This window comes from Musca autumnalis, unplaced genomic scaffold (genome assembly GCF_047663935.1).
Source record: "Musca autumnalis isolate F117 unplaced genomic scaffold, ASM4766393v1 scaffold_5, whole genome shotgun sequence".
In the NCBI taxonomy this organism is placed as follows: Eukaryota; Metazoa; Arthropoda; class Insecta; order Diptera; family Muscidae; genus Musca; species Musca autumnalis.
Window position 1 is genome coordinate 13,478,405 of NW_027412088.1, and position 14,968 is coordinate 13,493,372.

At 35.7% G+C, this 14,968-nt stretch overlaps 1 protein-coding gene across 1 annotated transcript; it reads left to right on the forward strand.

Annotated features, from left to right (window-relative positions):
- The first annotated feature begins 1,201 nt into the window (after positions 1-1,201).
- Positions 1,202-10,844, forward strand: LOC141406241 (probable peptidoglycan muropeptide transporter SLC46). Its single transcript, XM_073991456.1, has 9 exons — positions 1,202-1,496; positions 1,562-1,671; positions 1,906-2,056; positions 3,927-4,110; positions 9,119-9,612; positions 9,747-9,883; positions 9,979-10,168; positions 10,239-10,395; positions 10,615-10,844. The coding sequence occupies exons 1-9, from the start codon at positions 1,286-1,288 to the stop codon at positions 10,670-10,672; spliced, it is 1,692 nt and encodes a 563-aa protein (XP_073847557.1). The 5' UTR covers positions 1,202-1,285; the 3' UTR covers positions 10,673-10,844.
- The last annotated feature ends 4,124 nt before the right edge of the window (positions 10,845-14,968 follow it).

The window sequence follows — 14,968 nt, forward strand, 5'->3', positions numbered from 1 at the left end:
TTTCAACCAAAATCGTTAAAACTTAAAAACCACCTAAAAGTGTGAACTTTGACCGCGATTTATTTAAAAAGCCCTACGTCGATTTTTTTAGTTTTGATTTTTTTCATCTATAAACATTGCAGTTTCAGAATCCGCAAAAACTTCAAGCTCCTTCCATTTAAATTTGTTTAAGGCGCACCGTGTGCAGCGATTTACACTTTTATATATAATTTTATTAAATTAATGTATTTTATTTCTTTTTCAATATAGTCTGGTTTTTTTTCTTTCAATAAAAATAAACGTGTTATTCAATTTGGTAAAGTTTTCATATAATTTGGAAATGCTATATCATACCGATTAAAAGTAGTTTGTGCGGGACCTTTTAAAAGGAATAAAAGTTATTTTCGTCAATAATAGACAAAAGGTCATTCATTCATTCATGCAACAGGAAATAATTTTTCCATTTTTTTTTATTTCATAGGTTTTTTTAAAGAAATGTTTTTTCAAAGTTTTTATGGGTGACCATTTTTAATACTTAAATAGAATAAACGTTATTTTAGTCATTAATAGGCAAAAGTTCATTCATTCCCGCTATAGAAAATCAAAAGGTCAAATAGTCATAGCCCTAGTATACATATAAACTTTTGTTCAAATAATTAAAATCAAAAACTTTTTTCGCCGAATCGACGTACAAAACACGTTCTCGTTATCAGGACAAAATTCCCTGCATGGTACTGGTGTAATATTTTTTGGATATAGCCCTAATGTATGCATATATTTATCTTGTTGAGTTTACGATCGTGAGCATTGTCAATGTGATAAAATGTTTGATAACAGTTTTTGTTTGGAAATTTATCGAATTTTTTCTGCATATCGAAGAATGTGTGGGATAGTAGACACATGCCATCTGCATTTATTCAACATGTTAATGTAGATACATATGTATGTACATATATGTATGTATATCGTTTTACATAAACCTTCTTCTCCAATTGATATAATTTTATTACCATTAATTTTTGCCAACAAACGTTTGCCAAAGTTTAGGATAATTTGCTTAGTAAAATATCTCTCTTTGCTCCAAATCCCCCAAAAAATTCCGGGCTTTCAACTGGCATTCCCCTAATACAAAATAATATTCATATTGTGACTCAATTCTCAAACAAAATAAAACTGATTAAAACAGTACATAAAAGAATAAAAATAAATAAATATACAAATAAAGAAGGTTCACATAATTGAGTGGTTTGTGTTTGGTCTAGGGACGAACTTATTGAGAGTATCAGTTGTTCGTTGACCACAAGCGATGAATGACCGCAAGAATCTTAAAATGGATAATTCAGAGGGTGAATGCAGTGCATTACTTGCTGAGCAACCTTCATCATCATCAAACGATGAACAAAATACAAATGAGAATGTCAAAGCCCCTATGAGCGGATTAACAATGTGGCAGAAATCGCGTTATTATTTGGTTGAACCGGCTGTTTTAATTTTAGTGTTTGCCTATAATTTATCGGGTATGTAAAAAAACAATAAACAAACGATAACATTATAATACAGTATTTAATTGTTGTTGTTGCAGCAACGGTTTGGAAAAATCAAATTATTTATCAGACTTGCACCACCATATTTCATCATAATGAAACGGATTGTAAAAAATTATCAACCAGGAATGCCAGTGATTACATTAAGGTAAATACTCATCATATATCTTTTATGGGAAATCTACACATTTTTAATACGATAAAAATTGTTTCTTTTTGCTCTGTTCCAGAACCTGCAGTTGTTCGTAGATTCTTGCAGTTCTGGAACAGACCATTTATGTTATCGAAAAAATAGTGAAAAATTGTAGATTCTTGGAGTTCTTGAATTGACCAATTGTTTTACAAATTCAATAATGAGTTCATTTTTTCGTTTTTATTTCAGTCCATTGAAACCGAAGTCCAGTCCTATACTGTTGTCTTCTTTATGACAAATTCCCTGATACAAAGCATTGTGCCAGCTCTTTGTGGAACATTTGTTGGTGCATGGTCGGATCGATTTGGACGAAAACCTTTACTGATAGCATCTTTTACTGGTATGTACCTTGGGGTGATGACTTTTTACAACCAAAGTAAAACAAAATCGTATGTACATATAAGGTGATTCTTAAAAAAAACCTTTTGCAATTTAAAATTACTTTTATTATTTTTATACCTTCCACCATAATATGGAGGATATAATTAAATTTGTCATTCCTTTTGTAATATATAGAAATGTTTATCGAAGAACCCCCATAAAGTATATATATTCTTGATCAGTAGTGGGATTCTGTAACTCATTTTTGCTGTTACCGACAAAAATCGGTAAAATTAGATCGAAAACTGATGACTAAAAACATAAAGAAAAGTTGGTATCACTGTTTGTGTCGGAGAGGTTAGCGACTACTTTTTATTCATCGTTAACTTACCGAAAAATTTTGTTAATTATCGAAATTATAAGCATTTTAATTTTACTGACAATTATCGATAACAGCAAAAATGAGTTACAGAATCCCACTACAGCATAAAGTTTTAAGTCTGTTGACGGACTTTCAACCTGAAATTTGTCGGAATAGGTCCACGCCTGTATATAGCCCCCATAGAGCGGTACCTCCCGATTTTAGGTATTTTGAAGGTTTTAGCCTTCTATGGCTAAATTTGGCATTTAGCCTTCGTTGGCGGTATAAAACATTCCAACGGAATTTTGTAGGTATAGGTTCATGTCCCCCCGATTTTAGGTATTTTGAAGGTTGTGACCTCAATATCCCAGCAAAATTGCTGAAATTTAGTATTTAGTCCTCGTTGGAAGTATAAAAGTTTCCATCTGAAACTTAGAAATGTTAACCACAAAAAAGAATTTAAACCAGTATTTTATGAATTTTGACGATATTTTGTCAAGTTTTCGAACCGAGATTGCTATCATTTAATATTGTGTGTTGCCAGAAGATACAAAAGCTCAATTCGGAAAATTGTAAATACTGGTCCAGTTAAAATATCATGCTCATGCAAGAAATAAGAGGAAGAGCTTAGTACTTTCATGAACAAAAGGAACCTAATTGTTCCTATTCACTTCAATACAGTTGGTGGTGGCGGGTATAAAAAGTTCGCCCCGGCCGAACTTTTTTTGCTTGAGGTTTTTATCTTAATTACCTTATAAGTAAGATTTTATCTTGTCCTCATTAACTACTTCCATTAACAACTTCCATTATAGTCGTAATTGGGGCGATCACTTTTATACAACCTTATTTCCGTGTATCTTCGTATCCCTTAAAATAAAATCTTATATATAAGGTGATTCGATAAAAAACCTGTTGTACAAACAACTTTGAAATTATTTTTTTTATAATTTTTTTAAAACATTTTTTGTGTGTGGTATTTCGCTAGAATTCATTTTTCAATACAAAACTCCTTAGGCCATATTAGCTCGATTAATCCAATTAATTAATTAAAACTTTCATAAATAATGGCCTTCGTCCTAAAAAGACAATAATAAATAAAAATTTTTTGTGTAAGTTTTTTTCTAATCACCTTATATGTAAGATTTTATCTTGTCTTCATTAAAACATAGATTTGAATTTTATTTTCAACTTCCATCAGAATTTTAATTAGGATAATCTCTTTTATACGACCTTATTTCCCTGTATCATATCTTGATGAGTTTTTATTTAAGGTTAGATAAAATCTTACATATAAGGTGATCCGAAAAAAACATACTAATTCAGAGATGATTTAAAAAATAAGAAAAAGTATTTCATTATTATATTTGTGAGGATGTTTTTTCCAATATTTAAATGAAATAAACGTTATTTTAGTCATTAGCAGACAGAAGTTTATTCATTCATTTCTGAAAAAAGTCAAAAAATCATCACCCTAATGTACATTTGTTTTGGAGTAAATCATATTTTTTAATTGTCGTTTCTCTTGCAGGTTATTTCCTTTTTTATGCCTTAACCTGTGTCATCAGCCATTTATCGGATTCGTATGAATTAGATCCGTGGTATTATATACTTCCGTCGTTACCCCTTTCCTTATTGGGAGATGGTGTTACATATTCAGTGGCAACATTCTGTTATATATCGGATGTCTCGACAGCCAACGAAAGGCCGTATAGGTAAATATTGACGGAAACTAGTAACAAGTAAAAAAGTATCAGTAGGCTTAGCCGACAGAGATATACCCTCAGCCTGTGTCGATTGAAATGATTTCTTCCCAAAAAAAAAACTTATGTATTAGGGGTTTTTTTCAAAATGTTGGGCGTATGAACCGACAAAAGTATGGATAGGATTAAATCTCAAAAATTTCCTGGGATAACGATAGATAGGGCTTTTTTATCACACTAGCCTACGAAAAACATAATATCGCTGAAAACAGGACCACTAGAGAAACCTTCGGTAAAAATGTCCAAAGGATTTTCGAACAGACCCTTAGCCACCTTTGGAACATTTAACATTTGTGTGGGTGGTACCACAAGGATTGGACAGATAGGACCCAAATTTGAACATAAATTAAGTTTCGACAATATTTAGAGATCCAAAGTATGGACAAATCGGTTGCTATGTCTATGAGAAATCGCGCGTACCATTTTAGCGAATATTTTCGAACTTTTCTGGGGGAGGTACCGGAAGGAGTGGACCTATAAGCACCACCTTCGAATTTCATCTAATATTCGAAGAAATATTATAATATCCAAAGTGTCCACAGGCAGTATTCGGTTCGAGCTCTCCAGCCACTATATATGGTGCCATAGGGGGTTTTTACAACTTTCGGGCGGTTTTCTCAAGAAGTATGGACTTGCCCTTGAAAAAACTTTTACTGTCGTAATTGAGGTAGCGAATACAAGTTGCTTCAACAAAAATCAAAGTGATTCGAAAGCAGGCCTTAAAGTGAATTCATCCAAAATTTTGTGTGGGAGTACCCGAAGGAGTAAACAAATATAGTCCATATTCGAACCGGATCTATATCTGGTAGATATATTAGGATGTGTAAAGTATGGATCAAATTGGTCGCTCCCATCAATAGTTATCATGCGCACAATTTTTCCGAACATTTGTCAGCTTTTGTGGGGGAGGTACCTGAAGGAGTGGACTGATATGGCTTATCTTCGGACTTATACTAAGTTTGCACAAAATATTACGAAGGCCACATTTTGGACCGAATTGGCAGATCCGTTCGAGAGTTATCTTGCGCTCCAACGACAACACACGGTGTCATAAGTTTTTTTTTGTACCTTTCAGCCTATTTTCTCAGGAAGTAGTATGTACTTGCCCCTAATGAAACTTATACCGTCGTATGGGGGAAATGAATACAAGATGTTGCAACAAAGATCAAAGCGATTCGAGAGCAGGTCTTAAACTGAACTTATTCGAAATATTGTGTGGGAGGTACCTGAAGGGCCGATTGAGTCCATATTGGAACCTCATCTAAACCTGGTAGAAATTTCACGATGTGCAATGTATGGACCAAATCGGTTGCTCCCTTCAAGAGTTATCATGCCCACAAAATTTCCGAACATTTTGGAACTTTTTTGGGGGAGGTACCGGAAGGAGTGGACCGATATAACCCGTCTTCGAACTTAGGGGTCGATTATGGATAGCACATTTTTGTCAAATTTAATCAATATCAGTGTTTTGAACTTTCAGCTATTAATTTAATTGTAAGAAAGTATAAATTTTAATGCAGAAATAGAAAATTCTATTACTAAATTTGCTGTGGGCAGCCCAACTGGAGTTGGGTTACTATCCATAATCGACCCCTTAAACTTAGTTTGAACAAAATATTAAGAAAGCCAAATTTTGGACCGAATCGGTTGATCCGTTCGAGAGTTATCGTGCGCACCAGCCAGACAGACAGACAAAAGGGCGGACATTGCTAAATCAACTCCAAATTGTCTGAAACACATTTCGTCCAAACATACTTGGGGTCTAAAACCATTATTTCGATGAGGTACATTTTGCCCGTATGAAAGTGTGTATACCCTCGTTAGCATAAATGCTGAGGGTATAAAACTTTTAGCCATTTGATAAAAAAATTCAGGCATAAGATGTGTTGAGCCGCTCAGCTCCGATCGTGATGAAATTTTTTTTATAGGTAGAGCTCACCTTCCTGATCACGACAATATGTAATTTCTTTTTGGGAGATCCATACTTCCCGATATATGGTCCTTTGAAGTTCAAAAATTCCCTTGGTTAAAGCCCAGTTACTAAGAAAAAAATTTAAATTAAATAAAATGTTGTTCCCGTGCCCTAGATTTGCTCCTGTCCATAGGTGAAAGTCTTATACGGCGTTTAGATTATAGTTTTTTGCAGGGTTAACCTTCTTTATGAGGATTTATTTGAAGTATACACAATTGAAATGACATTTGAAACCCAGACCCACTGGGTTAACCCGGTTATATGTAAACGGCCTATTAAATCCCCTATTTAAAGAAATGTACAATTTAAAAAAAATTTAGCTGAGCGGGCTCAACTCAATTTGCTCCAAAATTCAAAGATTCAATCAAAAATTTATCGATTTTCCGGCGATAAAAAAAATTGTCATATTGACAAAATTCGATAAAATTATTTGATCACAAAAATACAAATGATAAAATATTTCTCATATTGACAGAAATATTTATTCCAAAAAAATATTCCACATTGTGCTTGACAAGAACAAAATATTTTCTTGATAAAAAAAATTGTTGGATACATTTGGTCTGTTCCAGTACTGCAAGAATCTACTAATTTTTACTATTTTCTTCGATAACATAAAGAAAAAATTGTTATCGAAGTAAAAAATAGTAGCTTCTTGCAGGTTCTGGAACAGAGCAATTATTTTCAATCGATACAAAAAATGTTCATATTTACAATTATTTTGTCGTTTTTTTTTTTTTGTTAAATACAAACCCAAAAGCCAAATTGGTCGAGAATGGTTCGATATTGATTTTAAATTAGATTAAAACTATTAATAAGTTATTACGGAAAGCGTATATGTAATTTTCACAAATAAAATTAAATAATGCATTATTAAACTTTAATGCATTTGGTGCGGAAACTTTTTCGCGATAGAGAAAAAATTACACCGTATTTCATAGTAGTTTTTCGTGCTCTACGCGGCTATGCGGTGGGATTTTTGATATTTGCAAAAATTGCAAAAAAAGTTATAACCCTAATGTTTATTGGTAGCTATTCCAACAACCACTGAATGCTGATACAAAATTTTGAATATTTTGATACATATTTTTGCCAATATGTGAAATATTTTATCAGTCCAATGTAAAAAAATCGATAAATATTTTAGTCAACATGTGAAATATTTTATCAGTTGTATTTTAACTTTGTGATCAAATAATTTTATCGAATTTTGTCAATATGGCAATTTTTTTTATCGCCGGAAAATCGATAAATTTTTTTCTGTGTTATAAAACAATGTCAAGGTGCGATTTAACTAACTTTAAGTGATAACCGCTTACATCTGGGAATTTTTTTGCGGTTTTGAGATATAGAAGTTCAGATCAATCATTCAGATTTTTTTCTCAGGTCTTCAGAATTTTGCTTGAAAACCGCAAGTCCTATCGGAATGGGACTAAAATAAATGTTGTAGCAGTGACAATTATCTATAAGATTATTTTTGGTATCTTTTTTCTATGTTGTACCGTTTTTGAAATATATAAGTTTAAGTTGGGAAATTGCAATCGTGACACTGTTTTACAAGGTGACGCAAAAGTAACCGTCCGTTTTTTTTTTGGTGGTAATTAAAAAAAATGAAAAATATTGATTCTTCTTGTGGACTATTTTTATTTGGTCATTTAATTTTTTTACATCAAGTCGAGAATATGATGTCAGATAAATGGCCGCCGCCACAGTTTATTGTCATTTGAGCCCTTTTTATGGCATTTTCCATCACTTTGGCCAAAACTTCCGGCGATAGGTCCTCACATTCTTGACGGTTATTGTCTTTAAGAGCTGAAAGAGTCTGAAGCTGAAAACACATACAACGTTTGAGTAAACTTTTGTGTCGTTTTGGCCGTTTTTACACTGTTGGGCATGATGCCGAAAAATTCAAATTCATTTGAAATACATGCCGGCAAACACATCAACGCCGGACTTTGATGTCGGCGTCGCCCTGTTGTTGTTTTTTTGTCAATGCCCAACGCAAAACTTTACTCAAACGTTGTATGTGCTTTCAGCTTGAGGCTTGTTGACAAAAGCCCGCGACTTCAAAAAGCACCACAAAAAGAAGTCTGGAGCGGTCAAATCAGGCGATCTTGTTGGCCAGTGCAAATCGACAAAACGGGATATGCATCCTTCGGCATATCGGTTGTGGCACGTACAGTGCATCAAGTTGCGGGCAAAAAGAACTCGTTGATCATTGCTCTGTAGCGCTCACCATTCACAGTAACCGTTTGGCCCGCGACGTCTTCGAAGAAAAAAGGTCCGATGACTCCTCCAGTGAAAACAGCACTCCATACAGTGACTTTGAGCGGGTGTAATGGCTCTTCATTGGTTACACGCGGATTTTCAGTGCCCCAGAAACGTAAATTTTGCTTACGTACCCGCTAAGATGGAAATGGGCCTCATCACTCATGATTATTTTTGAAGAACAATCATCTTCCTCTTGGTGGTGATTAAGGATGGCGTTCTGGAGCAGTGTAGCGTAACATTGTTTATTAACGTGTATTTCGCATGTGTTTGCTACACAAATGTCAAAACAGAACTGACATTAGGAGCCAATCGCAAAATTTATAGCATTTTCTGATAGGAGGATTACTTTTGCGCCACCTTGTATAAGGAGATGGTAAAACCTACGAAAATACCGTAAAGGTCAATCTTGTGGAGAATTTTCATAGCTACAACATTTTTTTTTGTCCTATTTCGATAGGACTTGCGGTTTCCAAGCAAAATCCTGAAAACCCTTAAAAAACCCTTAAAAATGCCGACTTGAACCGCGATTTATATAAAAAGCGCTCCGTCGATTTTTTTTGTTTTTTCTCATTTATGAATATTGTAGTTTCAGAATCCTCAAAAACTTCCCAGGTGTAGGCACCTTCCATTTAAAGTTGCTTCAAGAGCACCGTGAGACAACAAAGCAAGTTAAATAAAACACTGCAAAAAGTAAAAAATTTGTTCCTCTCATTTCAGAATGAATCTCTATGAGGCAGTTATTTACATTGGTCTAATGTTGGGCTCATTTATATCGGGATATATCTACAATGCTTACGAATCATCCACGCTTATATTTTTCATCTCAGCAATGTGTATTCTTTCGGCAACTTTAGTGGTTATATTTATAATACCAGAAAGTTTGAACTTGCGTCGGATAACTTATTGCAATGTGACCCATGAAGTTGAAAATCCTCAAACATCAGCAAATATTTCTAAAAAACAACAACAACAACAACCACACAATACAGAAGCTCATAGTAACAACAACAGCAACAGTACAATACATGGAGATCAAGGGGAAGAGGAGATTGTGGAAAATTCGCCACATTCCAAAAATCGTCTGAGGAAATTATTCGATATCGATCACCTTAAGGCAATGTATTCAACCTGTTTTAAGACAAGAGATTTTGAAACACGTTCGGTGATCTTGCTTATTGTGGCATGTTTATTGACGTGTGCCTTTATCGTGGGTAAGTAAGTAGGCAGTAACCAGCAGCAGATTGATTGAATTGAAGAAAACAAACGGCAAATGACATTCGAAATTATGTTAATTTCGTGTGATTTGTTTTCATTACAAAATCATCATCATTATTATTATTTTCAGAGGGATCGACGACCGTTTTTTATTTGTTTGTGCGTGAGAAATTCCAGTGGACCGTTAAAGATTTTACCACTTATGAAACGATAAGTATATTGATACCGATATTGGGCAACATTTTCGGTGTATGGTTGTTAAGGAAGGTAAGAAGTAGAGTTTGTTAGTTGAATACTAATTGAAGCAAACAAACATTTGTGGACATTTATCACAATTTTTATTTTCTTGTTTTGTTTTATAGGTTTTCAAAATGCAAATACTCACCGTGGCCATTTACGCCCTGTTATCCCAAACCTTCAGTAATCTTATGAAAGGCTTTGCTGCCATTAATTGGCAATTGTATTTAGCCATTGGATTGGGTATTCTAAAGTCTGTTGTTAATCCAATGCTGAGGACAGTTCTAACAAATTTATTGCCAGCCAATGAGTTGGGTAAGTATTACGGCACATAATTTGATTGTTGAATTATGAATGTAATTTCATGGTATTTAACCTTTTTTAGGAAAAATCTTTTCATTCATTAGTGCCATTCAAGCATTCATGCCTTTTGTGGCATCACCATTGTATACGATCATTTATCGTTCTACCCTTACGTCATTTCCGGGTCTATTTAATGTTATAAATGCAAATCTTTTTATTGTGGCCATCTGTTTTATACTGTAAGTATTTGAATGAACAAGTCTCCCTTGTCCTTTCTGGGATGTTTGTGGGACATTTCAATGAGTAACATGAGACGAATGCTGAAATTTTCAATCCATTTAAATTTCTATAGTTTGAAGAGTAATATTGACTCCGATGAGAACTTAATTTTCAAATTATCGTATTGTATTTGGATTGTTATTCTATAATTTTTCTAATTATATCTATTTTCTTTGCAGAGTAATATTACGTAAAAAACAAAAATATCCCGAACATTATACAGCGATTTTGAACTAAATCATTGTTGGTGCTGCCTGGCTCCGTAAAGGGATTTTGTCGAAATTAATTTTATTTAAACATAAGCTGATTAAATTAATTTGTAACGAAAAAATATAATTATCGAAATATGCATTTATTTTTATACACAAGTAAAAACAATAAAAATTAATTATTTTAATTAACAATACAATTGTTAACACTTTCATTTGTTGGATCATTGTGACATGGGTTTTTGAAGTTACGTTAGTTATTTTAACTATGATTTGTTGTAAATGTGTAGCAATTAAAGAATCATTTTTTTTATTTTATCATCAAAAATATGTTTTAATTATAATTTTACTATGATTATCCAAATATGTTATTCTATTATTAACAATATTTAATATGTTATTTGATCCATTGGGGTGCCACCGTGGTGCTATGGTATGCACACTAGGGATATAACTTTTTGCACTTTTTTGCAGATATCGAAAATAGCACCACATAGCCGTGTAGAGCATGAAAAACTATTATGAAATAAGGTGCAATTTTTTTTTCTATCGCGAAAGAAGTTTCCGCACCAAATGCATTGAAGTTCAGTAATGCATTTTTTAAACAAAAATAAAATTCTCACAGGCAAGGTCAACAAAAACAGCCTGTAACTTTCGCGAATTCGTTGCAAATGACCCCAAATTCTCTTGTCCGATAGGTACAAAAAATATAAACATAAAATTCACGAGTTTATAAAGAAAAACCAAAAATTGCAATAGTGTCAAAAGTTCCTAATATGCTCCGAAATGGCGCGATTTGAGAACAAATTGGTCCAGAACGCTTTGATAATGATTTTAAATTAGATTACAAAAAATAAAAATTTTAATGAAAAGCAAACATGTTGTTATAACAGATAAAATTAAAAAATGCATTACTGAACTTCAATGCATTTGGTGCGGAAACTTTTTTCGCGATAGAAACAAAATTGCACCTTATTTCATTATAGTTTTCCATGCTCTACACGGCTGTGTGGTGGTATTTTTTTGGTTATAGCCCTAATGCACACCCGCATTGCACTCAGAAGGTCTGCGGTTCGATTCCCAGACCAGGCAACATCAAATTTTCAACGGTGGCAAAATACCCCTCAGTAATTTTGGCGACATTTCCTGAGTATTTCAGCCTTGTGAAACTTCTCTTCTCTGGGTGACGTTGGGGATGAAAGATACCTCTTTCATCTCAAGCGGACACTGACCTCCCCGTGGTGTCACCTGGGATAGCTGCATTTAAAACCCGTTAAAGGTAGTGAGTTAAAATGTGCCGCGCGTTCACCCATAAGAACGTTAAAAACTTGGGTTTGGGCGCAGGGTTAGTAACCCTCCCCTAGAAAAAGCGGTCTACTATGAAAAAACAAAAGAAAAGATTAACAAATCCCTCTAAAGTTGACGACCCCCGCAAACGTTTTAAGGCCGACATTACTGCCATACAGGAAAACGATGGAATGGGAAAGGCGTCACAACAACACCTAAAGGTGACGCACTGTATTATAGCTGCCATGACATAAAGCATGGGTTTGGTTGCGGATTTGTAGTTGGTCGGAGGTTAAAACACCTGGTCTCCAGCTTCACACCAGTGAATGAAAGACTTGCTACAATTCGAATAAAAGCTAAATTCTTCAACATCAGCTTTATTTGCGCTCATGCACCCACTGAAGACAAGGACGAACTGACCAAAGATATATTTTATGAGCGCTTAGAAGAAACATATGACCGTTGTCCTGCCCATGACATTAAAATTATTCTAGGCGATTTTAATGCCAAAATTGGAAAGGAAAATATCTTTGGCCCAACAGTCGGAAAATTCAGTCTTCACAGTGAAACATCTGACAATGGTATGAGGCTGATAGACTTCGCAGCTGCAAAAAACATGGTAGTTATCAGTACCAGATTTAATCATCTCCATATTCATAAGGGCACCTGGCTGTCTCCAGATCAGAAAACAAGAAATCAAATTGATCATGTTGTGATAGATGGCAGACATTCATCGAGCGTGTTGGATGTGCGTTCGTTCCGACGAGCAAACATAGACTCGAACCACTCCCTTGTTGAAGCAAAGGTACGCACCCGGTTAAACGTAGCAAACAAAGTACGAACAGACACAACACGAAGGTTAGACATCGGTAAGCTGCAATCACAACAGCTAGCCACAGCATATTCCACACATCAGCGCAATGGCAAAGTATTGCCCACTCCATGCAAACAGTCGCAAAACCCATACTTGGATACCAGAGACCTCCACCAAGGAATTCATGGTATGATCAGGAGTGTTGTGCTGCTACCGAAGAGAAAAATGCGGCATATAGGGCTACTTTACAATCAGTAGCAACGCGTAGCGCACGAGAGAGGTATCGGGAGAAAAGGAGAAACGTCTTTTCCGCAGAAAAAAGAGAGAGATGGAAAAGCGGGAGTGTGAAAAAATCGAGATGTACAGGAATCAGAATGAAGTCCGAAAATTCTACCAAAGAGTCAAGCATCAAACTGATGGCTTTGGTACAGGTACATTCTCCTGTAGAGACCAGCAATTTAATTTGGTAACTGATACAGATAGGGTGCTCAAGATAAGGAAAGAACATTTCTCAAAACTGTTGGTATCCAATAGCAGCGAAGACGACGAAGATACCACAGACCCAATCCCAGAAGATGGTATTAAATGTATACCGCCCAGCCAAGATGAGGTAAAGACAGCAATAAATCGGCTGAAGAATAATAAGGCAGCAGGAACCGATGGCTTACCAGCCGAGCTGTTCAAAACCGGAGGCGAAACGGTGATAAGGTGTCTTCATCAGCTAGTTAGCACCATCTGGCAGGAGGAACGAGTACCCGACGATTGGAACCTGAGTGTCCTGTGTCCAGTCCATAAGAAGGGAGATAAGACTGTATGCGTGTCTTAAAACACCACGTGTAGAGAAGTTTCTTACTTACTTACTTAGCTGGCCCATTACAGAACATTTGTTCCATAGGCCGAACTAAGAAAAGATCTCCATAAGGGCATAAGTCTACTCCCTATTGCCTACAAGATCGTGTCAGGGATATTGTGCGAACGACTAAAGCCTATGGTCAACTAGATAATTGGACCATACCAATGCGGCTTTAGACCTGGCAAGTCCACCATTGATCAGATATTTACCCTGTGGCAAACCCTGGAGAAGACCCAAGAGATGCAGATCGATACCTACCACCTTTTTGTCGATTATGGAGCAGCCTTCGACAGCCCGCAGCGTTCAAAGGTATTCCAAGCCATGTCCGTAAAGCTCATCTGGCTTTGTAAAATGACTTTAACTGACACGAGGTCCTCAGTTAAAATAGGAAAGAACCTCTCCGAAGAGTTTAATACCAAAAGAGGTTTCAGACAAGGAGACAGCCTTTTGTGTGATCTCTTCCACATCCTGCTGGAAAAGGTTATACGAGAGGCAAACGTCAAAAGAAGTGGCACAATCTACACCAATAGCCACATGTTACTTGCTTATGCTGATGATATAGACATCATGGGACGATCTGTAAAAGAAGTAACTTATACTTTTATGAAGGTCGAAGGAGAATCTGCTAAAGTGGGTCTGGCGGTAATGGGTGAGAAGACAAAGTTAATGGTTTCGACGCGCAATGCGTCCATTGAGCTCGGACCAACTGTGGCTGTTGGTTCCTATAATTTTGAGGTAGTAAAAGACTTCGTCTAACTCAGAACCTCCGTAAACACAACAAACGACATGAGTTGTGAAATAAAGAGAAGAATTGTATTGGCCAACATATGCTACTTTGGTTTAAGTGAGCAGTTTAAAAGCAAAGCCACATCTCGTCAAACAAAAATAACGCTCTATTAAACACTGATACTACCCGTGCTGATGTATAGCTCCGAAGCCTGGGTACTTGCGCAAGCAGACATGGCTTTGCTTGGTGTGTTTGAGAGAAAAATTCTTCGAAAGATCTACGGACCAATCTGCGTTGACGGTGAATATCGACGTCGCATGAACCACGAGCTGTATCTGCTATACAACGATATTTAAACGTATCGAGATGCAGCGATTGCGTTGGCTTGGCCGGATCATAAGAATGAGCGAAGATGAACCCGCTAAAAAGGCGTATAAATACGGACCACTTGGCGGTGCACGCAGAATTGGCAGGCCAAGGAAAATATGGCGCAAACAAGTGGATGAAGAGATGAAAAGGTGCGGTATTCCAGAGTGCGAAGCAACAAATAGAGAGAAATGGGCCAGCTAAGTAAGTAAGTAAGAAACTTCTCTACATGTGGTGTCTTAAGACACGCCGTTTGCACTCGGCGATAAACAGTAGG